This window comes from Falco punctatus (genome assembly GCF_963210335.1).
Source record: "Falco punctatus genome assembly, chromosome: 5".
Classification (NCBI taxonomy): domain Eukaryota; kingdom Metazoa; phylum Chordata; class Aves; order Falconiformes; family Falconidae; genus Falco; species Falco punctatus.
Window position 1 is genome coordinate 42,998,869 of NC_137584.1, and position 24,101 is coordinate 43,022,969.

General features: G+C 43.7%; 1 protein-coding gene across 13 annotated transcripts in view; it reads left to right on the forward strand.

Moving 5' to 3' along the window:
* The window catches only part of STX11 (syntaxin 11), a 54,549-nt gene that overhangs the window by 20,848 nt on the left and 9,600 nt on the right, over positions 1 to 24,101 (forward strand). For 9 of the 13 annotated variants that reach the window (XM_080390611.1, XM_080390618.1, XM_080390622.1 and 6 more), the window contains exons 2-3: positions 5,736 to 9,810; positions 13,156 to 19,785. In XM_080390611.1, coding sequence (XP_080246737.1) covers positions 9,783 to 9,810; positions 13,156 to 14,027 — 900 coding nt within the window. In that variant the 5' untranslated portion in view covers positions 5,736 to 9,782 and the 3' untranslated portion in view covers positions 14,028 to 19,785. The remainder of the gene's footprint in view (positions 1 to 5,735; positions 9,811 to 13,155; positions 19,786 to 24,101) is intronic. The other 4 variants (XM_080390617.1, XM_080390614.1, XM_080390616.1 and 1 more) reach the window with 4 other exon arrangements.

The window sequence follows — 24,101 nt, forward strand, 5'->3', positions numbered from 1 at the left end:
TATCCCCGAGCAGCGCTTAGCATGAGCTGGAGTCCCCGAGCGCCGGGCGGAGGGCAGCGCCATCCCTGCCGCCCCGTCCCCTGCCTTCGGGGTGAGTCCCGGTGCGTGCGCGCAGCGCGGCAAGGCGGGAGGAGCCGCGGGGCTTTCTGCAGAGGCAGAAGAGACGGCAGGGGATGGCCACCTGGGATGGCCACCGGGCTTTCGGGTCCGGAGGTGCCTTGGCTGCCTTCAGGTAGCTCTGGTCCGTCAAAAGAGGCAGCTGGGTTTTGCACAGGACGAGGGAAAACCAGAGGTGCTTTCAAATACGGAGTCTCCTCGTCCAGTCCCAACGGGTGTCTGCATTTCTAGCTGCCTTGTTTCTCTGGCTTAATGAGTATTAAAATTTAATTCATAGTGCTCATATGTGGTTATGAATACACTCTTGTGTGGTTACAAATAGCTCCAGAGCAGATTTTGTAGACAATTTGGTTTATATGCTTATAATAGCTTTTAGTCCTTTCTTGGGCATCATCGTGGCCAGATCTGCGAGTGGGTGCAAAAGTTGGCATTCTTTGATTGCTTCCTGTTAACTGATACTCATTTTCTTTCCTGCCAAGAAGAGTTGGAACTCGTGTAGGTCTGAGATAACTGCATGTAACTGTATGATAGCAGGAAAGGAAATGACTAGAAGAGTAACACTGGCCTAAACCGGACATTCACACTTCTTGTTCCTGTTCTTTAGATGGTATTTTAGGAACCGTTTTCTAAGCTGTCATGGATCAAAATGGCAATATATGACTTTGTAAGATGAGTATGAAGTTTAAAGGGTATTGCTTTCTTACCAGTGCTGTTACTTGCTATGTAAATAGTTTTATATGGAAGTGTTGAGACTACAGGATGAGCCAAACATTTTTTTATTCAGAACAGACCAAAGGATTAACAGACAAACAGACTAAAAGTCATCCTTAAGAAAGAATGGTTGAGATGCCCAACACTTCTGATGACTTTTTTCTTTTTTTTCACTGACTGCTTTGTATGACCACTGCTCTGAAACTGAAATGGCACATGAAGTCACATGGCAAATGTATCTGGTGTTTTGGCTGAAACTAAAACTGCAAGTTAAACCCTGTTGTCATGAGAAATCTTCATGAAGAACTACATAAGATCTGTTGAGGCATTAAAATGGGGCCTGCAGATAAACATGATGCTATGGAATACAACTGCATATTATATCACAGTCTTGGAAATTTTTGACGCTGTGGGATTCTGACAGCTTCCTTTATATTATAACAGTAACCAAGATCTGCTCCAAAAGGAGAAATGGTAGTTGCCACTGGTGCAGAAATAACAGAGAGGGAAAAGAATCTGCTGGGTCTCATCCAAAGAGTCTCATCCAAATTGCTCCCCAGCACAGGCAGTGGGCCTGTGCTCACCTGTGCTGGACACACGGCAAGACTGTGAGCAAGGGCACTGAACAAATCATGGAAATACAGGGCCATGGGGAGAGTGTCAGATGTTACCTAATCCATTTGGTGCATTGTAGCAGTGCTTCTAAACCAGACCTGAGAGTGGTTTCTGTAGCCTCTCCCTGTCCCCTGAGGAAGGGAGTCCCGCAGTACTTTCTCAGATAAATGGTCTGATTTTCAGCTGGGCACAGCCAGTTCAACATAGATCTCATGTGTGAAACAAATTGATTACTTCATGTATCTCCAGTGTTGACACGGAACAAAGTGATCATTTCTCTTTTTATAAACTCCTTTTATAAATTTCAGTGCTGTCTCTCCCTCTCTGGTCTTCTTCATGATGAACACAATTTGTTTAACTGCTCTTCTTCCAGGGCTGTATTTTCTAAACCTTTTAGAGACAATGCCCAGTATGCTGCAACTATCTTAGTGTGATAAGCAGTGCAGGATGTACTGTTCCAGCTGAGGCCTTACCTATGCCAAGCAGAGTAAAACCAGTCCTTCCCATGCCGTCTCTCATATAAGACACCAGTGTTTTTACAACGGCATTATATTGTGAACTTGATTTTTAGCTTGCAGTCTGCTACAACCTCACTAATACTTTCCTGCTACCAGACTAGGTGTGCCCTACTTTCTATCTGTGCAAATAATTTCTTCTAAATGTACCATACCAGGCTCATCCCAATTAAATTTTATTTTATTTTTGTTAGTACTTCTCCTTCTTGCCAAGATCATCTTAAATTCCAGCGTTTCTTCTCCCTTCCACCACTTTCCACTTCCAGTTCAGTGTCACCTGGAGCCTCTATAGGTTCACATTTGCTTCCACTCTCCAAAGTGCTAATGGAAAATATGGATGACCTCTGTGACAGACACCCACCATAATGCTGGCATATTCAAAACCAGTTCTGATGGTGAAAAGACAACTGCTGTGTCAAGTATGAAGGTGCTGGATGAGACACTTCCCATTACCTTTTATTTGGCCCATGGATTGCCTTTGACTCTGGTCATCCCCATAGTGCAGGGATGACAAAGCTCAGTGCAGAAATTACTGAGGCAATGTTGATTTCATCCAATAAACTCATCTCAGCACCAAATGAGGGGTTACCACTTTCATACAGTTTTGCAGAAAAGGTATTTCTGGTTACACTTGCATTTTGGGGTGGTCCCCATGTGAGCCATCTCTGGTGAGGAACATCATTCCTCAGGAGTGGTGGCATTGCTCCTGCCTAAGGCTGGCTTCTGGGAACCTCCTTTTGGGGAGTGGAGGGGGGCTCCACAGGAGGGAAGCAATGAAGTTCAGTCTCTACATCTGTCTTGATAGCTTTTGCTGATTGTGTCAAGCATCTTGATATCTCATCTAGCCTATCACACAAAGTGTTTGGCACTTCTCATCTAGACCATATTTCTGTAGTTTATCACAGGGGGAATGACTTGTCATATATCTTGACTTCAGAAGCTTATCACACATGCAGCTTTTGTTTGATCTAGTATGACAGTTAACCTGTTAATTCCCAAGATTATTCTTGATAAATTCACATTCACAAAACCCAAGAAAATAGAAGAACACTCCAGCTTTTCCTGCTGTGCCTTTCCTTTGTGCCATCTTCGTGTTAGTGACAAATCACTTATTTTTGAAAGCAACAATAAAGCTTGCTTGAGCTTTGGGTATGCCCAGTCAGGACCAGATTCTCTGAGTACCGCTGACCAGTGTGTCCCTAATCACATCTATATCTTATCTCAGCTTCACTGGTACTTTGAGCGGACCTGTGAGCACCCATGGGCTGCTAAGTAGTGCAGAGTAATTGCCATAAAGCCTGCCAGGCCTGACGTGTCCTGGGCCTGAGGCTGTGGGTATGCATGTGTGGCTGCGGGGGTTATTTCCTGACTGAAACTTTTGGTCAAGTTACAGTTGTGCAGATTTTGCAGTAGGATCCAGAAATGAGCCTCATGTGTACTGGCCCACAGGAACAATTACCAGTAAAACACCCTGTATTTAACCTTAAAGGGGTTTTAAAAAATAAAGAGTGCTTGATCTCAGATTGTAACACTGTATTACAAGCCTTAAATACATGTGCGTTTTAAAAAGCAATGCTGTAGTGCTAATTTAAAAATGTCTGTAGAACGTGTTGCTTCTGACTGATGATCACATGCAACCTCATATTTCTACTCAGATGCCAACATAATGTCTTAATCACTTATAAATACCACTGTGTGGTAACAATAGTAGTTATATAAATGTGGTATGTACATAGCTATTTCACTGAGCCAATGTGTTTCAGGGAAGCAGAGGTGATTAATAAGATAATGTATACACTCACGGCACAGTAGTGACAGTGCTACCTGTGAGCGCGTCGTCTGATTTCCTTGCACAGTGACGCGTAAAGATGCTGAGCTGTAGTAATTGCCAAGAAATGCGTGGATGAGTGTCTCACTGTTTATGTTAGTGCTATGGTATGGCTCTGTCTTAACTATTTGCTAAGCCCATGGAGGTACAGTTCCACTGTCTCCATCCAAGCCAATTTTACCTGAAGAGCTCAGTGTTGTCTATGGCAGGAGGAATGGGCACGCTGCAGCAGTCAGCCTACAGCGTACTGCGTGTACTGGAAAACACTGAATGGAGAGCGATGGTGGGATTGTTTTTCTTCCCCTTGAATAAAATACAATCCTGTGCACGTTCATCTACTCTTTGTAATGGTGCTCTGTTTTTAGAAAGGTGTGCACATTAAAACTGATTGGAATCGTCTCACAGGTCTCAAGGATTCCAAGGATTTAGCAGGTTTTCAATATCTACAGTTGCTGACTATATATTCTGTTTCTAGCATCCTTAGGAAAAGGAAGCAGCTAAATCTGGGGGTGCATTAGTCTTTCCTGTCCTTAATTTCCATTTCTATACAGAAACATGATGAATTGATGACTGCTGGAGAGAGTTCCCAATTTGGGAGGGGGTTCAAACAATGCTGGTGAAGACTTAACACTTTTCAATGGGCCATGTAGTGAAGATGGAGACACTTTTTTTGCCTGCAGCCCTGGTACAGCATAAACACACACCCCCAGCCAAACAAAACCAAATTTAGTTACAATTGCTCATTAGTGTGACCTGTGAGAAAAATGTTAAAAGGAGATACTGAGAATCCATTTTATCATCTATCCAGGATTCAAAATTTGTCAGTGGTGATGCACAGCTCTACAGTGAAAATTTGGACAACCCAGTTGTCATGGTTTAACCCCAGCTGGCAACTAAGCACCACACAGCCCCTTGCTCACTCCATCAGTGGGATGGGGGAGAGAATCAGAAGGGTAAAAGTGATAAAAAACATGGTTTGAGATAAAGACAGTTTCACAGGTAAAGCAAAAGCCATGAATACAAGCAAAGCAAAACAAGGAATTCATTCACCACTTCCTATCAGCAGAGCCGGGCTCCATCACATGTAACCGTTACTTGGGGAGACAAACACCATCACTCCGAACATCCCTCCCCTTCCTTCTTTTTCCTCCAGCTTCATATGCTGAGTGTGACGTCCTATGGTATGGAATTTCCCTTGGGTCAGTTGGGGTCAGCTGCCCCTGCTGTGTCCCCTCCCAGCTTCTCGGGCATCCCCAGCCTCCTCGCTGGTGGGATTGGGTGAGAGCACAAAAGTCCCTGGCTCTGTGAGCCCTGCTCAGCAGTAATGAATATACCCCTGTATTATCAACACACAGTAATTATCAATTACTTCCAGCACAAATCCAAAACACGGCACTGTATTAGCTACTAAGAAAATTAACCTTAACCCAGCTAAAATCAGGACAGTAGTAGCCGTAGCAGCAGACAAACAATAGTAGTCAACCTGTGTACAACAAGCTGCCTTCTCCAATGCAAGGGTGTTTAATTAGCATGTGCTACTGTGCAGTAACAAGTTAAGACTTCAGGGTTTTTTTGTCAGTCTTACCATAAATATGCAAAAAATGCAATGCATGCTATGTGTGCATGTAATACGTACCAGCAGCTTCTCCTATTTCTGATACTAATGTCTGGAAAACCTGACAACCAGTCTATGGAAAACACCAGGTTGGTTAACCTTACTGAATACATCTGGGAAGTATGAGACGCACCCTGGATCCTTGAACTTATAATATGCTGTTGTACCAAAACTGAGAGTTACTTTATGTTGAAGAGATTGAATACTGGTAAAGAAACAGGGATAGGTCAAAGCAGAACCTCCAAAGCTATCAGTATTCGAGAAATTATTGCCTTATTACTTTGAGTTAGAGGCAACAAACTATTTGAATTTTACTTTTTTTCCCCCCCCCTAGGCCTTTCATAGCCTTTATGGTAGGAAAGGAAACAGGGGAGACTTGAAGATTCTGATGACTGCAGAAATAGCCTGCAAAGAATGGAGCCATCCCTACTTCTCTGAATGCGTTGGCTTGTAATAAGTAACTTGTTCTGGTGCAAATGGAGAAGCTGACACTTCAGGCAAGCTTTTGGGAAAAAAAACCCTGCCCTGAGACATTTGCAACTGCATACACTTCTCACTAGGATGACTGAAAGTATAAAGGAGGTATTCTGCTGTAAGTGGGCTTTGACTACAAAATGAAGTAGTTAGTGTCTGATAGCCTTCAGATACATTTGCAGCTTTTTGCTGGATTTCTGTAGCTTTATAACTGGTGTTCTATGTTAACATATGTATTTTCAATCCTGAATACATTTTGTTTATTTTTAAACATTGCCCAATCCAAGAAACTCCAGAAAAGACAACTTCCTCTCAGTGAGGCAACAAAAAGATTTCAAAATGTTGATCTCTGTCATAGTTGTTAATATTGAAGTTAATATACAGGTACGATCTTAAAACAGCTCCAGAAGGCAAACTGTCCTAGTCATTAGATTATGATTTTTGGTGTTTCCTCAAGCTCTTGTAGACGAGAAGCAAGAAAAAGAGGAGTGGTTTGAAAAATTCAAGCTTGCTCTTCCACCAGTGATGGACATGACTGGGGAGACAGGGGATTTGGTCTGAAAAGATGACTAACACTCTGCTATGAGTCAACTTGAAGCTCTTTTGGAAAGAGGAAAACCTATTGTAAATAATAGTCTGTTTTCCACGTTAATTAATATGTCAAATCTATTTTTTGACAACATATAGGAAGCCAAGTTATTGAATCTGGTCTAAGACAGTTGTTTCCAAAATGGAAAGATACTAGAAAATTATGGTTGACTCTGGGACTCCAACTCTTAAATGAAAGGCTTTGGCTGCATTTAACACTTCTTTTACCTATATGTGACTTGCAATTTTATGCAATAGTACACTGTTTGCCTTGGAGTGTGTTCAACTCCACCAGTCCGCCTGGGTTTCCATCAGTACTGCACCTTCTACAAGCAGTATGGGAAGTTACTGGAATGTGCTGACGCACACTTGGCTATGAAGTTATTCTGCATAGGAGCAGGTTATTTCCTAATTGTTCACCACTTGTTTCTTGGGTCACATCTACTGTGTGTCATGCAACCAAAAGCACATGTCATTCTGAGACAGGATGAGCCACGTGGGTTCATAGTGGAGCACAAAAGGACTTTTACCTTCTGAAGGAGAGGAACTGTTGATAAAAACTATTTTTAACTGGCCTTTTTTTGAAATATCTGTTGTTCCTCAAATAGGCCACTTCAACTGAAGTAGAAGTTGCATCTTGTAAGGCCCTACCCAAGGCTGAAAAGATTACTGACTAGACTTCTGGTAATCCAGAAGCTGGTATTAACTAGCAGCTAGCTGCCTTTTATAAATGCTGTAAAAGAAAAAAAATGTACACTGGGTTCCTTCCCAGCTGTTGGTGATGAAATATGGATGCTGTGCTGAAACTGCTGCTTTATTTCACCATTTGTCCCCACACTCAGTGATGTGGATATAAAAATGTTAAAGCTGAAATAAATAGAAGTGTGCAACTCGTTTGTTTCTATAGGAGTAACTTTTCCTCCTTAAGTTATTTCTACATAGATAACAGGCCTCAGAACATTAGGGCAGATGGAAATATGCTGTGCAGGACTCCTATTTGTATGTATATGGGGCTAACGGAAAGGGGGCTTATGCATATGCACAGTTTTTGATTTTTGGAATGGATTTCCTTTCCTCTCTGATATCCCATGTCATACAGAGCTGCGTGGGGCTGCAGCCTTATTGCAGCAGGACAGCTTGTGTCTTTCTCATGCATCATGGGAAAGCTAGTCATCGTGGTGATGAATACCTAGAAGGAGCATGCTAACATGAAGAGATGTGTACTGAACGTGTCCTCAGCTGACCGTACTTGGTGGGTATCTGGCTTCAGAGCTGTAACCTCTGCAGTCAGTGCCTGGCCTCTGTTTCCTGTGTGTGCGAGCATGTGTTTGGGTGCACACACCGTGATGGACTGCAGAAGGAACTTGGTTTTTAGAAGGACAGGTTTATCTAGCCCAAAAATACAAACATGGAAGTAGATGTTCCAGTTTGAATATACACAGTATTTTAAAAGAAAATCAAACTGACAGCTGATGTATTAAAACACACACGCTTAGAAATAAGGTATTTATACTCTTGGGGCTGTTACTCCAGAGTACAGAGTAGTTGGTGCCTCGTTATTTTAACATGCTAGATGTATCTTAAATAAACATGTGCAAGTGGTTGAATATATTTAGCACTCATGTTCAATTTAGCAAACTTTTGACCTGAAGCTGGGTACTAAACCAACTTAGACTGAAACTTTGGGGGTCTAATCCAGCCCCCCTCAAAACACAGGTAGTACAGGTTGCTGAGGGCCATGTCCAGTAGGGTTTTGAATATCTTCAAGGATGCAGATCCCAAAACTTATCTGGGCACCTTTTCTGGTGTTTCTGAAAGGTTTTTTTTTGTCGCTTTGCCCCCTATCTACTATTTGGCTGGCTTTTCCCTTGTTTCTACTTGGGTCTGTTGCCTGTTGTGCTGTCGCTGTACATCTCCATGAAGGGTCTACCCTTGCATTATGCAGTTGGTGATAGCAAGAAGATCTCCCTTGGGCTTCCCGTTTTCCAGGCTGAATGTTCGCAGCTCGCTCAGACTCTCCTCATATGTCAGGTGCTCCAGCATCTCTGACCATCTTGGTGGCCTCCCCAGGACTCACCCTAGTGTATCCATGTCTCTTGTGCTGGGGAGCCCACTCCAGGGGTGGACTCTCAGGTGTCAGATGGGAGGGGTCACTTCCCTGGACCACTTTTGCTACTCCAGCAAATGTGTCGGAGTAAAACTGCTAAATTAAAAATTAGTAAATTAATTAAAAAAACAGCAAAAATGCGATTTCAGATGCTGTTGACCTCCTTTGCCACAAGGGTGCATTGCTGACTCATGTTCAACTTGGTGTCCACCGGCACAGCAAGGTCTTTTTCTGCAGAGTTTCTAGCCAGGGACACCAACTTCTGCTGCTGCACCGGGCCCTATAATAAGGGAGATTGTCACTCATTTTAAAGAATGAGTGCTATGGCTATACCTAACTAGTAATGTACTATGTGTCAATATATTGCTGTTTCAATTACAAACAATGCTATCAACATGTAAGTAGATTCAAACTTTCCTGAGTAAAAACAGCATCTGGTAAAGGATGTCAACATTTCTAAATACTGATCTGTTAAGCTCAATTTTTCAAATGGCTGACCCCATGTGCTCTCCCATGCTTATTTGTTCATTTGTTTCAACTCATTAGTGTCAGTTCTGTCCCTGACACTATCAAAGGAATGCTTGGAAGTTATTGTCCTCTCTTGGGAAGATCCGGTTCCCCTGTGTTTGAAATGGGAATCTGAAACGGGGAGACGCCTCTGCGGTGGTGTTGCATTCAAGCCTGCTGTTTTCCTTATGTAAAACTCATAAAATTTTGCCAAAATTGAGTTTCTCAAAAGAGCAGTTTGCAAATGCCCCAAATAAATTTGCTGTGTTCCTTGAGCAAAAGGTGCTCAAGCAAGCTGAAATCTAAACATTTTTCTTGAACCTCGCAGATTTCTCTGGCCAAGTATTGCAAGTGCTAACCTACAGAGTGATTGAGCATGCTCTGGCTTAAAGTGAATCGGTGTCCTCAGCAATCTGAGGTGTTTGTGGCTTAACGGGATGCTGAAATACAGGGAGAAAGTAATTCTCTTCCCCTCCTCTGTCCTTCCAGGCACTGTATGAAGATAAGGATAAGCATCTTGAAAACATGAAGATGAAGTGGGAAGCGGGCTAGGTGATGCACTTTAGAAACAGAGAGAAAAAGACAGGAGTCAGGGAGAATGAAAGAAGATGTCAAAAAGACCCTGAAATTGCAGGACTCTGAAGTCAGGCTTGAAGTGGTGGCATCCATGGGTACAGGTTCTCAATGCAGAGTTAAAAGATCCTAATGTTGACCACCTGGAATGTAAGTTTTGGTATGTAGTATCAAATAATGTAGGCTCTTAGAGCTAAGCAGTGGGAAACCGCAGGTTGAAGATCGTCATTGCAACTGTAATTTGCTCCTTCTGTTCACATTTAGAATTGGATTCTGCGGGATTTTCTGGCTCAGGGAGATGGTGGGTGATTCTGTACATAGCATTGGAGACAAGCTTCTCACACGTAGCCTTGATCCATGTGTTCATTCACTCATGTCCAGCTTGTTACTTCGCGAACTTGCTCAGCCAAGTGCCCAAGTCTTGCAGCAGTGACCAAAGTCAGAGAGAGCTGACTTCTGAACATACCAGTACAAAGAACTGTGCTTCAGGTGTCTCAAGTGGGCATCATAACTCATCAAGAGTGATAGTGTTGTCCTTACTCTGAGCTGGAATCTGTGGATGGGGCTGTTAAGACCTGCCCTGCTTCCCCAAAGACTGTTACAAGTTTATGGAGCTTTCCAGGGACTTCACAGGAGAAATCCCTGAGCACATGAACAGCAGCAACACAGTAAATGAGATACCTGTCCATGAACTGAAGGATGAATTATTAAATTTTACATTGTACAACTTCTACAGACTGTGGGCAGAGACATGGTGGAAGTGGTAGGGCAGTGTTAAATTGCATGATCTTCCTGTGTGTAGGTAACATCATGGTGCAACCTGAGGCCTCATGTGACAGCACTTTACTCTTCTTTTAATGCTTGACTTTTTAACCTTTCAGATTGCATTAAAAAAAATTAGCCATACTTTTACAGAGACACTGTAGAATTTGAATACACATGAACTTAGCCCAGAATTAGTATATTCATGCTGTGAATTACTGTGTATTTGCTACTTCATTTTTTCCTATTTTTATTTTATGTAACACCTTAAAACAGTTGAGGGTGAGAAAGACAAATTGCAAGTTACACATTTGAGGGTAGGAGGAAGTAAGGCTAGACCTATTCCTACAAAATTAAGAGTTTATTATGCAAGAGCTCTTACTCAGTGTGGTTTTCTGTCAAGCACAAAAAATAAAATATAATCATTGCCGAACCAATTGTCAGTCTGCTGTCTGCAGAAGGCTGATGAAATTTAGTTTTTCTCAAGCTCAAGGAATGGTAAGCACAAAGGCAACATAGTCCTGCACACACGTGATTTAGTTTACGTGAATGGCACCTTGCTGCTGTGGACTGTCATTTCAAAGTCACAGAAAACATTGGTTGCTGTTTCCAAATGTAGATGCTAAGCACAAAAAGAATAAATTGCTGAACACAGCACATCAGTTCAAGGATCAGACTGGAAGTGGGAGGATCATCAACTCCAGCCAGTAGGAGTCAGGAATGCAGTCAGGCAAGCAAGGTGGCTGGTTTTCAGAGCCAGGTCTACATTTCAGGTGAAAAGCATCTCAGAAACAGTGATTAGAAGAGATCTAAATAATCCTGAGATTGCTAGATACCTTTGTTTGTTCCCTTTCCACCATGCTGCCTAGAAAATGGACTTCTATTTCCAGACAGGAGGGATAGATGTTTTCACTGTCTCAGTGTCACTAGGCAAACTTGGTCATACGGTTTTACAGCCAAGTAAACCTGACTTTTAAGCTGCACCACACTTCCCCCCCCCCCCCCCCCCCTTTCATATGGGGATTTTTCATCTTGATGTTGTGGCATGAGGTGAAAGTCTTGATTTTATCATTGCTAAGGGAGGAGGTGGAAAACCTGTGATTTCCTAAAGCGCCCTCTATAAGATTGAGTTGAATCTATATGGCTTATGTTTTAAATTGAAATAATTATCTTAAGTGCAGAGATTCTGGAATGAAAGCTCTTCTCTCAGGATATTAATGTACTTTCTTGATCCACATTGCTTGTAGAAGAATTGCTTAAGTGGAAATTCACTTTTTTGCCCCAGTGTAAACGAGATCCTGATCAGGACATTTCTCAAGACCAGTATGTACCCCCAATGAACTATACAAGCTCAAGAGGCCGTGTCTGTGATGGAACCTTGCCCATCTCCTCCCTAACATCTTTGACCCATCTAAAAATCCCATGAAATGGATTATAAACTTGAAGTTTTAATTCACGTTAGATCTAGGCCTGTTATACTGGGTATGTACACATGCATTTTTTCTTAACCTGGCAATAACTGATGAATCTTTGAAGGACTGTGTCGTTCACAGTTGATAGCATACTTGTAAATTCTGTGAAGGTACTTCAGTTCCTGGCAAAACAAAAATTAATCCTCCAGACATAGAGATCAAGATGTCCTGCTTGGTGCTGCTTCTTATATTGGTTCTCTTTCTTATTAATTTAAATGAGGTCATGGGATGTGCAGCTTTTGTGATGAGACATTTTCAGCTTCCTGCTTGCTGTAACACTTGGTGCAGGGCTCTTGCTGAAGCTTTCAGATTTCACTTTCTGCAAAGACACTAGGTCTAGAGTTTCAAGGAAACAACATACTTAAAGGAGATTTATGTTTTGTTACCACGTAACTGGTCTGTACAGATTACTCATTCTGTGGCTTTTTAATGAAATTTGTAGTTAAGTACATCTGAGGCAAATGCATAGAAAACAGATCTTGATCTGTAACAATGGTGTTCCTTTATTCATTTAGTAGGATGCTTCCATCTAGAAAAAAGAGGGGTCAGATGGATGGTTTTACTTACAAAAAGTTGCTATCACTTCTTGTTTTGTTTGATGCCTGGTACACTATGGTTAATGATAACATCAGGAGAGCACAAACTTGCCTTTTTTTTTTTTTTTTTAAGTGTATCTTGATACTTTCGACACCATTTCTTGAAACTTTCCTTTCCCAGCTGTATTGGTAAATGCCATTTCTGTTTCAGAGAGGCTTCCTACTCCCAGGAAAAGCAAGCTTAGAATGACAGAGGACCCGTGACACTTGGAACAGTTGATGTAATGAAAGGTCAAGATCTATAGGAGATTTCTGTAGTGAGCAGCAGTGGAAAGCAGTCAGTTATTAACACGTCTATGCACACTGATTGTTGAAGGCTTCCTATCATTTGCCCAAAGACTGGCATTTTTGGGGGGTTGGTGATTGTGTTATTATTATTTTGGATTTGTCTTCAGGAATTGTTGTCCTCTTTCTTGCTCTTTTTTAGTTTCCAAGCTTTGTAGTTTCTAGAAGAGTGTTCTAGCAGCAGAGTTTTAGATCTGAGATCCATCATTGTATAAAATACTGTGTACATATTTAAATTAATAGTTATCTTTGATGTAGTTATCTATGTTGTAGTTATAGTTATGATGTCATTATAGTTATGATGTAGTTATTAGATAGGAACTTTCAACCCTTGTAAACCAATATTTTATTTACTTTAAACTCGTTTCCTCCTGTTCCTCTGTTTTACAGGCAGGATGAAAGACCGTCTAAATGAGCTACGTGAATTTGCCAGGTTACACAACCAACAGTTTTCTGATAGTGAGGATGGTGAAAATTCACCCCACGATGTTCTCCTTTATGAGACTGATTATGCCTTGGAAATTCTTCACAAAGACATAGAGAACATCCGGACAGAAAATGACCTCCTAAAAGAGGATGTCAAGCGGCTCAGAAAGCAAAACAGCCGCTTCCTTACTTCCATGCGCCGTCTTAGTAGCATCAAACGAGATACTAATTGTATTGCCAGAGACATCAAGGCCCGTGGAGAAAGCATCCACAGGAAACTCCAGATAATGAGAGATTTCAGTGAAGATGCAATAACAAAATACGGGGCTATGTCTGCCATCGCCAGGGTAGCGAAGAACCACTACGTTGACCTCATGCACGCATTTCAGGAAGCTATGTTTGAATACAATGCAGCAGAGATGGACCAACGGGAGAACTGCAAGATTCGCATTCAGAGGCAGCTAGAGATCATGGGCAAAGATGTTTCTGGCAACCAGATTGAGGAGATGATCGAGCAAGGCAAGTGGGATGTATTCTCTGAGAATCTCTTGTCAGATGTTAAGGGGGCTCGCTCAGCCTTGAATGAGATAGAAACACGTCATAAGGAGCTAGTGAAGTTAGAAGGTCGCATTAAGGAAGTTCATGAGCTTTTTCTGCAGGTGGCCCTGCTAGTGGAGGAACAGGCGGACACCTTTGATGTCATTGAAATAAATATGCAAAATGTCGAAGACTATGTAGGAGAAGCTAAAGAGCAAGTGAAGAAAGCTTTGGAATACAGAAGGAAACACCCCCTCAGAACAATCCTCTGTTGCTGCTTATCCTGTTGCAGAAGGTGACTATCCCACTGAAGCTGTCACAGACAGACTTGAATGTCTTCAGAATCAGGCGTTCTTTCCAGTGACTTCTCTGTAACGACAACCCCTATAAATGGGGGGGGCTGTTCTGCAGTTGGTTTTGCTCATTGCCTTTTTCCTAAATGTGTTGAAGGCTGTTCTATTTGAGTGATCCTAGAAATGTTGATAGAACTATTTTTCATCTATTTTTAATTGAAATGTATCTGTTGTTGTAACTAGAGGTGTAATAAGATCTCTGTAGTGATACTTGTTTCAGGTAGGCAAAAAAGAGGAATGAATGATGGGCTCATAACAGCCTAGGGAAGATGAGAAATTTCAAGAAGTAACTTTATTCTTATTTGTCAAAGTGAGGCCGCAGCCCTGCCACCTGGGGTGGCACAATACACCACAGAATCAGGAGATTTCAATTTTAACTAGTTTGGAGCTGGCTTGATGTAAATACTTGAACAGATTTTTGCTCTGTTCATTTGACAAAATACTGAGCCTGTTAGCAGGAGCAGGACACAGAACTAGTTTCTATTTCAACTTGATTTCCACCTGTCATGAGTCTTTACAGACATATCTGCACCTTAAATGATAAAATGCACGTTTTGCTCCATTTGTGTGCAAGGAATTGCTTTTCTCCATTTTGAGTACCTGCAACTTTGTCAAGGTGACTAGAAGCACTGCAACGCTGAGGCATCTCACTGACTTTTAACTTGGGCCACTGTCTGTACTCTCAATTTCAAAACTGCCATGATTTCATGCTTCTAATACATTTTCCTGTCAATTAACACTTTAGACAGAAGAGATGCATGCAGTGACCTTCTGCAGAAGCACCCATAAGAAGCCAACAGTTGGGGGGTCAAGAAAGCATTTTAGTCTCCTGTGCTGGCACATACACACAAGCAGTTTTAGTGGCAGGATTAATTATCCTGTCAGTAGACTTTTTATGTTTTTATAAGCATTGATTGAACATGGATTTTTTAATATCTATGTTAAATAACATGAAGGTTTGAATATATTAATATGCCATTTTACTGGTGTACAAAACCTACAACTTTTCTCCCATTATTATGAAATCCCCACCTGGGAAAGAAAACAGACATATTTCTTTAGTACACCTGAAGAAGAAAGAAAACAATATGTGAATGTCATTTCAGTGTTCTTTTCAAGCTTAAAAATAATCTCTCCTTATGTGTAAGGGGAATCTGCCCACAGTAGGTTTGGAATATGAGGATGGAACAGAAAATTTGCAGCCCTGGAAACCACCGAGTGTTGTTGGTGAAACACGAATTCATAAGGTCTGGTGAGTGATTCTGGAGGTTTTCCAGCTATAGTATTTCTAGGTGGCTTCCTGATACACTGTGATCTATTGATATCCTTTGAATTAATGCAGGACATTTTTTCAGAAGTGACTTTTTTTAATGTCTGGTCCTATTTGTACCTATTTAAATAAATATATTTAAACATTTCAAGTATTTTGTATGTGGGAGTTTTCCTCAGGAGATGCACATGGACATCTTCCTGCACCGATCACAATGAAACTTTTCCCTTCTGATCTTTTGCACACTAATTTTATACGTGAAAAAGCACCCCAACATTTCTTGCTATTTATATTGATATAACAAAACAGCAAAATACACTCAACTTCCAAGCTTTCATACCCTAGTGGGAAATGCTTCTTAGCCAGCCAGACAGGATTTTTACACAATAGAACCTAAATGGATAACTTTTCTCAGAAAGTGAAAGTCTCTTTTGCTGAAGCACCTGTCTGTGATAACACGGAAGAGTGAGGAACAATAATCTTCTAAACTAGAAGATATTTTGATATTCTGTGATGATACCAGTATTACGCTTGCCTGAGGACGTCTCCAACAACCCAACAACTTCAAACCTGAAGTGGGAGAAAGGAGGGTGTTGAGCTGGCACCATTACTAGAGCTTTGGTGCTACTCAAGAAGACAGATCTGTAGGTACTGCCATTCAAGTCAACAGAACTGTGCATTTGTAGAGAAATACCCTCAACCTCCAAGGGTCAGCACGTGGGCGTTAATTAGTGAAGAATTAGATATGTATTTAATTTTGTCTGCATATTCTTAGCACTCACCAATGCTTTTAATTAAAATGCGTACTTTTTTTTGTTGGTTTCTTTTTTTGCACATATGTATGTCTACAAATGGAATAAAAGATTTAATAAGAAAACCTGAAAGTGCAGAATGTTGTGCATTGAATCAGCAGCTTTTAATAGTTTCTTGTGTTGTCAAAGTTTAGCTTAAAAGCTGCTGGACTAAACTCTGAGTTGGTGAAAGGAGACTAAACAATGCCTAAGAAAAAGTCCTCCTAATATTTGTTGCCACAGTAAATAAAATGTGCTGCATATTCAAATAGTCTTACCACATTTTTTCCTATAAAAACCATGAACAATTATTTTCATACATTCCAAGATTATTCTTTACTGCAATAAAAGATCAAATTTATTCTGCCTGTTCTAAGAGATCTTGATGGTTTCATTAGCAGATATGCAAAGCTTATATTCATATCTTCAGTCTGATTTGAGCCACAGGGAAAGAGAGTGAAAGCATGGAGAAAAGTTAACTGTAGACCTTCTCTCCTGACTTAAAGCTGTTACTGCAAGGAAGAAACTGAGAATTCTTGAAATACCAGCTTAAGACCCTTTAAAATTATTTTTAAATTGCATTGTGGCTTAGACGCACTTAAGAAATTACTTCCAGTAACTGAGGAAATAATTTTCTTCCTTGCAAACATGTGTTCATTGCTTAATACGATGGTTTTTTTTCCTATCCTTCAGTTGTGTAAGAACTCCAATTTTGCCAGCCCATGAGCTTGCTTAGTCACAGTTAAACATCTTTGAAAAAAACCTGATCACACTGTAATTGCATCACAGGGTGGCTGGAAGAAGATGATAGAAGTAGCTTGATAATATGTTGACATACTAATAACAAGCTGCAGAACGGACATCTTCATGCTCACTAAGGAAAGATGCCTTTTCATCCTGAAAGTCACCATGACTCCTATGGAGATGTGCATACCACGTTCTATGGTTTTTTGGGGTTTTTTTGTTTCTCTTCCCTCGTGGCATATCCTATAGCTGGGTTTGAGGGAGAAGTAGTTAAAAAGGGAGAGGGGCTGCTTTAGCTTTTAGGGTTGCTGTTACTTTGGTTTTGTTTCCTACCGAAAGCAGCAAAAGCTTCACACCCTGTGCCACCCCCGCCCCGCCCCCCCCCCCCCCCCCCCCCCCCCGCCACCACAACCCCTCCACCCCCCCTGCCGTGAATTGCAGCCCTTTCTTAGGAGAAATGAGAACTGCCGACTAGGCGTGCCTTGCTCCATCTAAAAACGTAAGAGAGTATTGCATAAATACAAAAGAGAAAAAAAAATCCCCTACTACAAAATATGTTTGGTATATAACAGTGAACTTCCGGGATATGTGTATGAGTCTCCATTTCGTCTTACAGGACTGTTCTTTTGAAACATGGGTTTAATTTTAGAGAAATGGGAGTGGGATGATTACTACCTCAATGTGAAGGACCCAGACTATGGACACACTTGTACACTTGAGCAGGCATCTCTCTGGCATGTGTCCTGGGAGAAACTTCTCAAAGTAAAGGTACAGCTCTTCATTTAAGATGCAGGTATCTTTTTTCTGGAGGCTGAAATGAGTAGCTAAGATAAACTGCTGCTTTTCTAATCTAACCTGCATTAAGGATGTTTTAAATGCATAATCCAAATTGTATTTTATAATTTCTTGAAAACAATCCAGATATCTGAACCTTGGGAGATATCTGGAATTGTTTTGAAAAAAAGGAGTTATGTGTGCATGTGTTTATCTCTAGGAAATTATCACAGATATGATGAAGGCAGGAAACATCATTTAATGTATGTGGTGATTACAGTTAATGTTTCTGACACAATGTCATTTTCACATGTAGCCATGTTATTTGTTTCTCTATTACATAAGAAGGCAAGAGCAGTTCTATCTCCTTCCACATTTCTAGCATATTACATAGCATCTTTGTAATAGTTCAGCCAAAGCCTGTAACGACCAGTGGAAGGCAGCTCTGCCATCACACCTTACCTTACAGTACGTACATTGTTAGGGCACAAAGTCTTAACAGGAAAAAGTAACATTTTACTATTTCTCAGAAATAATGTTAGACGTGAATGAAGAATGAGATAATCTAACACAACATTTCTCTACCCAATACTTTGCTGAAAAGCACAGCCCTACTGAACAGGGAGCAACAGTATGATGCCCTTTTCAAGCAAATCATACAGCGCGGTAAGTTCCAGTCAAAGAGCTGTTCTTTCATTCATGGACTCTAGCGTGTGAGTAAAATCAAGGAAAAAGGCGGTGCGAGTGTCACATCTGTTCTTCATGCATGCAAAATGTTAACAATTCACTTTTGTTACACGTGAGAATTATTTTCCTTCACAAGCATACTCGGCATACTGGGGGTCTCCCAGCACTGGCAGCTGAAGGGGTTTGGCACCCCCTGCAAGGCTGGGGCCCAGACCCCTCACAGAGGGCCACCCACACCCCGGGTGCCAAACAGCCAGGCAGGGCCGGCGCTCCCCGTTCTGCTCACGGGGGAGCAGGTGGCCTCTGCGTGCCTCCCCCGGCTTGCTGGGGCTGTCACAGCCCGGTGTCCCCAGCCTGCACCCTGCCAAACATTCCCTTCTCATCTGTTGGGGGAGGGCTCAAAGGCAACAAAGTTCGTTGGGATGCAGGATGTCCGTTTTCGCCTCTGGAAAATGGTCAGCAAAGGCATGAGAGTGGGAGCTGGTGTGGGGGCCTGTCCCCATTCCCCCCTTGACGTGGGAAGGAGAAGGCCCCAGTGCAGGCAGTGACCGGGGTATTGCAACAGGTGCTTCCCTAGGCCTGGCACGCCGTGGTGAACGGCAAGAAATCTCTCCTCTGCAGTGTTTTTCTCCTAAACAAGCATAATCGATAGCTTTGGACTTCGCTTTGCATTCCACCTATGCGCAAGGAAAGATCCACTCCAGGAAGCACTTGGACAGGAATAAGTAACGAGTCAGGATGTAAGGGCGCTTTTCCCAAGGAAGGGCACTTGGCACTTGAACTTCCCCAGGCAGCACCGGGGGCGGCGCCGGGGGGGAGCGGCGCGGTGTCGCTCTTCGGTGCCCTGAGCCCCACCGGGGCTGCCTCTCCCCAGCTCTCCCACTGCCCCGATGAACCACACCGGCAACGCGGCCCCGCCGCCCACCCCAGCACCGCCCCCGGCTGCAGCGCGGGGCGGCAGCCCTAGGGCCCCGCACCTGCCCGCCCCCGGGCCCACCGCCCCCGGCCCGCTCTCCCGCTCTCCCCTCACGGCCGGGCCCGGGTGACTCCTGCGCACCGCCCCCGCCCGCGCCTTCCGCTCCGGCCCCAGCGCCCGCCACAGGCTGGGCGGCGGGGGCGGCCGCGTCCCGGCCCGGGGAGGACAAGGCACGAGGGCTCCGCGCCGGGGCCAGCCGGCCTGGCCGCCTCCCGCTGCCGCCGAGAGAAGCCAACCCGTGCACTCTGCGCCCTCCCGCGCTGGAAATAAAGGCGGGAGGGCGGGCGCGGCGGGGGAGGGGGAGCCCCACGCCGGCCCGAGGGTCGCGGCCAGGAGCGCGGCCATGGATGTAGGAGCGGCTGGGAGGAGTTTGAGTACCTGCACCAGGATGGCCGAGTGGTTAAGGCGTTGGACTTAAGATCCAATGGATGTATGTCCGCGTGGGTTCGAACCCCACTCCTGGTAAGTGTAGTTTTTTTTCCGGGGCCCCACGACATTCGCGGGGAGGGCCGCTGCCCAGGCAGAGGTGCGACCGCAGGGAGCCGGGAGCCGCCGGGCCGCGGCGGGAGGCGGGGAGCGGTGCTGGAGCGGGCGGCGGCCGGCACCCCGCCAGCGGGGCAGCGGCGCTGCCGGCGGCCGGCCGGAGCCGGCTCAAGCAGACGCGGGCCCGTACGCCCCGCCGGACCGGCTATGCCGGGCCCGTGGGCCCTGCGCGGAACGCCGGAACTTCCAACTTGAGCCTAAAGTTGGTTGCGCAACTGAATTCCGAAGAGCTTTTTTTACTTTATTTTTACGTGTCTGTCGAAGGCCGCTCGGGCCTGGGCCTCGGTGGCCACCGCGGGTGTGGCAGCGGCGGCCGCGCGTGTTGTCACCGGCGCGGTGGCGGGGCTGAGGGGTGAGCGGCGCCCCCGGGCCTGGGCGGGCCCCGCTGCGCTGCGGCGGCCTCCGGGGGAGCCGGAGGGAGGCGGCTGGGCCCGGCGGCGCTGGGTGTCGCGGCTCCCCTCAGCAGCACCGGACGTCGCCCGTCGCTTGTCGTGCCTGTAGTTCCCGCTGTTCTCCACAGAAGTGCTCGACGAGGGGCCCGCGCCTGGCCTAGTGACACCTAAACGGCACCCCGCGAACAGCCCTCTGAGGGCGCAGCCGCCCGTGTGGCGGGAGGGTCGCGCTGGGGCTGAGGCAGCCTGGGCCCAGCTCAGCCCTCCAGCTCCCCCAGCCCCGGCGGGTGGCTTTGTTGCTCAGAGTAGTGCAATTGAGGTATTTATTGCGTGTATATTTTCTTCCCCCCAGTTCCAGGCGCTTTGAATACTGTGAAGGCTGTATGACAACCTGTCACTGCCTTTTACAATGCCAAAGTGAGGGTGAGTACTGCCTGCCCGGGGGGGTGAGGGTGTCAGGGGTGTCAGCAGGTGTGGGGCTGCCCAGGTGCCCTTGGCCGACCCCGGTGGGTGCAGGGACACAAGCCCTGCTCCTGGGGGGTTGTTCCTGGTGCCCGCCCTGTGCCTGGTGCCCGCTCTACCCTCCAGTGTGCCAGGCGTTCCGCTAAAAGTTAAGCAGAGTAAGCAGTTCAGACTAACCTCCCTGCTTTTGTTTTCTTTAGCGGGATAGATGTAGCAGTTGTACATGTTGCAATGTTTAGTTTGCTATAGCACGGTTTTGTTGTCTGGGTTTTGGATTTGGGTTTTTTTGACAGGGTAGTAGTATCACTGTGTTCTGGTATGTTGAACGTGCGGGAAGTACAAATCAAGTGCAGACTGACACATTTTAAAATGTTGGTGTTTGCCAGAGCATGCTAGTGGAATTCTGATACAGGTAAATATCGCTGTTCTTAACCACCCTGTTCCTGATAATTTGAGCTGAAAAATGATTCTAAACATTCAGTCCAAATATATCGTGTGATGATACAGGCTAAATAAAGGATTAACTCTCAAGAGAGAGATAACAACTTATGGGCCTTCAGCGCAATATGAAATAGGTGAAATATTTCAGACAGGATATTTTTATTACATGCTGCACAAGATCATCTGGCATCACAAATGTGGACATGGTATAAACACAGCAATATGATAGTCAAGAGGGAATTATGGAGAGACGTGTGGTCTGGTGGTGAGTTTCTAGGAAATGGAAGTATGTATATTGTCTCTTCTGACTGTTCCCACAGTTAAATTGTAAATGCAAAACATACTGCACTTTTTAGAACTGTTCATTAAAAGCAGTACTGCCAGGTTCAGATGTTTTATTTAGTAAACGTTCATTCCTATTCTTCATTAAGGTACAAATTAGCAAAAATTGGTGCATGGTTGAAGGTACATTTTACCTGTAAAGTTGTAATGGAAAAATGCTGCCCTTGCAAACCCACATATTTGCATATAAATTGTGTAATTCTGCTTATGTGCTTATTTACAAGCATGTTTGTACATACAGTAAATGCTCATGTAGATTTTGTGGATGCAGTGCTGATCTTGATGAAAATTTGGTCCCAGCTACGTCAGTTACAGGATGAATTAGTGGCAGCTATTCAGCATTGTCAGAAAGAAAAAAGAAAAGTAAAAAGTAAAAATAGTAAGTTTTTATAAGAATAGTAATCACTGACAAAAATGTGTCAGAAACAAAAAAAAGTTTTTATGATAAAGCAATATAGAAAACTGAATTTCTTGGTTAGAAATGTTTCTGTTAGAGGCACAGCTCATGCCTTAAGATACTTGTTTTGCAGAGAACTTCCATCAGTCCTTTGGTGAAACTGTGTTCCTTTCTATTATGGTATGTTAGAGCACATGCAGAGCTGGAACAGACCAGAAGGCTTCTGATGCTTTCCTGCTTACAAGAAATATCCATAAAATATACTGGCAACAAGTATGTCCCAACCCCTTCCTACACTTCTCTACAAAGAAAAGGATAATCTGCTGGGGTTATTGTTTTCTATTTTAGGTGAAGTGGCAGGGTGCTGTAATGTGTTTCAGCTCTGAGGCTGACCATTATTTTGATTTAAGATTTTTGTTTTATTAAGAAGGTTGCCTTTGCAATTTGACATTCTTACATGCACTTGTTGTACTCTGGCCTTTAGTTCAGACAGTATTGCTTTCCGTTGGACTCCATTCTGTGGATGAGATGTTTCTCTGAAAAAGGTCATAATATGTAGGACCCTTACTTCATTTGTTGAAGAAATTGGAAAAAGTGTAGTGACTAATGCTGTGAGCTGGAATAAAAAACCCAGCTTCGTATGCTGACGGTTGAATGCTACTCCGATGAACTGGGGATGTTTCTTTTGCTACTGCATATTTCCTGTCTGGTGAGGAGCCAGTCAGTTAAAATAGATTTTCCATAAACAATCGCTCATTTTCACGTTCCTTATTTTGTGGTATCAATATTGAGAACCTGAGCCTGATTTGCAGAAATGTAGAGCTTTCACAAACACAGGTAAAATCAATGTATCATCTGTATTTTAAGCTGTCTCTGAAAAAAATTGTATTTGTTGTGGTTTAACCCCAGCTAAGTACCACACAGCTGCTTGCTCACTCCCTCCAGTGGGATGGGGGAGAGATTTGGAAGGACAAAAGAAAACTTGTGGGTTGAGAGAAAGACAGTTTGACAGGTAAAGCAAAAGCTGCATGCGCAAGCAAAGCAAAACAGGAATTCATTCACCGCTTCCCATGGGCAGGCAGGGGTTCAGCCATCCCCAGGAAAGCCGGGCTCCATCACCCGTAACCGTTACTTGGGAAGACAAACACCATCACTCCAAACATCCCTCCCCCTCCTTCTTCTTCCCCCAGCTTTATAGGCTGAGTGTGATTTCATATGGTATGGAACATCCCTTTGGCCAGTTGGGGTCAGCTGTCCCGGCTGTCCCCCCTCCCAGCTTCTTGGGCACTCTCAGCCTACTGGCTGGTGGGGCAGATGAGAAGCAGAAAAGGCCTTGGCGCTGTGTGAGCCCTGCTTAGCAGTAAGGAAGACATCTCTGCATTATCAACACAGGTCCCAACACAAATCTAAAACATAGCCCTATACTAGCTACTATGGAGAAAATTAACTCTACCCTAGCCAAAACCAGTACAGTCTTATATGTCTGTGAGCAGTCAAAGTTATTGGAGATATTAGACATTAATCCTTCCATACCTCAGTTTTCCATTGTTTAAAATAGAGGTAATAGAAATACACCATCTGCAAAATGGGCTGCTATGAAGCAAATTCATTCTTGTTTGTGAAGAATCCAGATAGACCTGGTCATGTTAGGCAAGCCCATGAGCAGAATATCAACAAATTCAGAAAATAATGTGAAATAAATAAGGTACAGAGCCACACTTCGATCTGTGAAGACCTTGCAAAGCGCTGAACAACTGGTTAGCCAGGAAGCACTGCATGATGTGTGCTGAACAGAGTGGAAGTCTTACAGGAATACAGCAAGCCATAGTTTAACTCAAAATTGTGTCTGACTTTATAAACAGAAGGGGGTCAAATCAATAAGGAGGCATCCTATTAGTGGAATATTATTTAGGTGATATTTCAGTATAGTATAATCTCTTAAAAACTCTCTTTTTCTCAGTTACATTTTAGTGTGTGATGGAAGCATATAATTTGTTACTTAAGTTAAACCATTTTTCCCATCATTCCCAGTGACGAGTATGTTGTGTTGAGGAAGGAGGTGTAAAAGGACTGTGAAGTTCTTGGTCTGTTGTATAATGCTGTATGTAGGGTGGACAATAATCCATCTGATTGTTACTGCAGACTAATTTGAAGTCTGTAAAGTAAGATCAGTCTCTTGTGTTAGCGGGAGTAGCTGCATG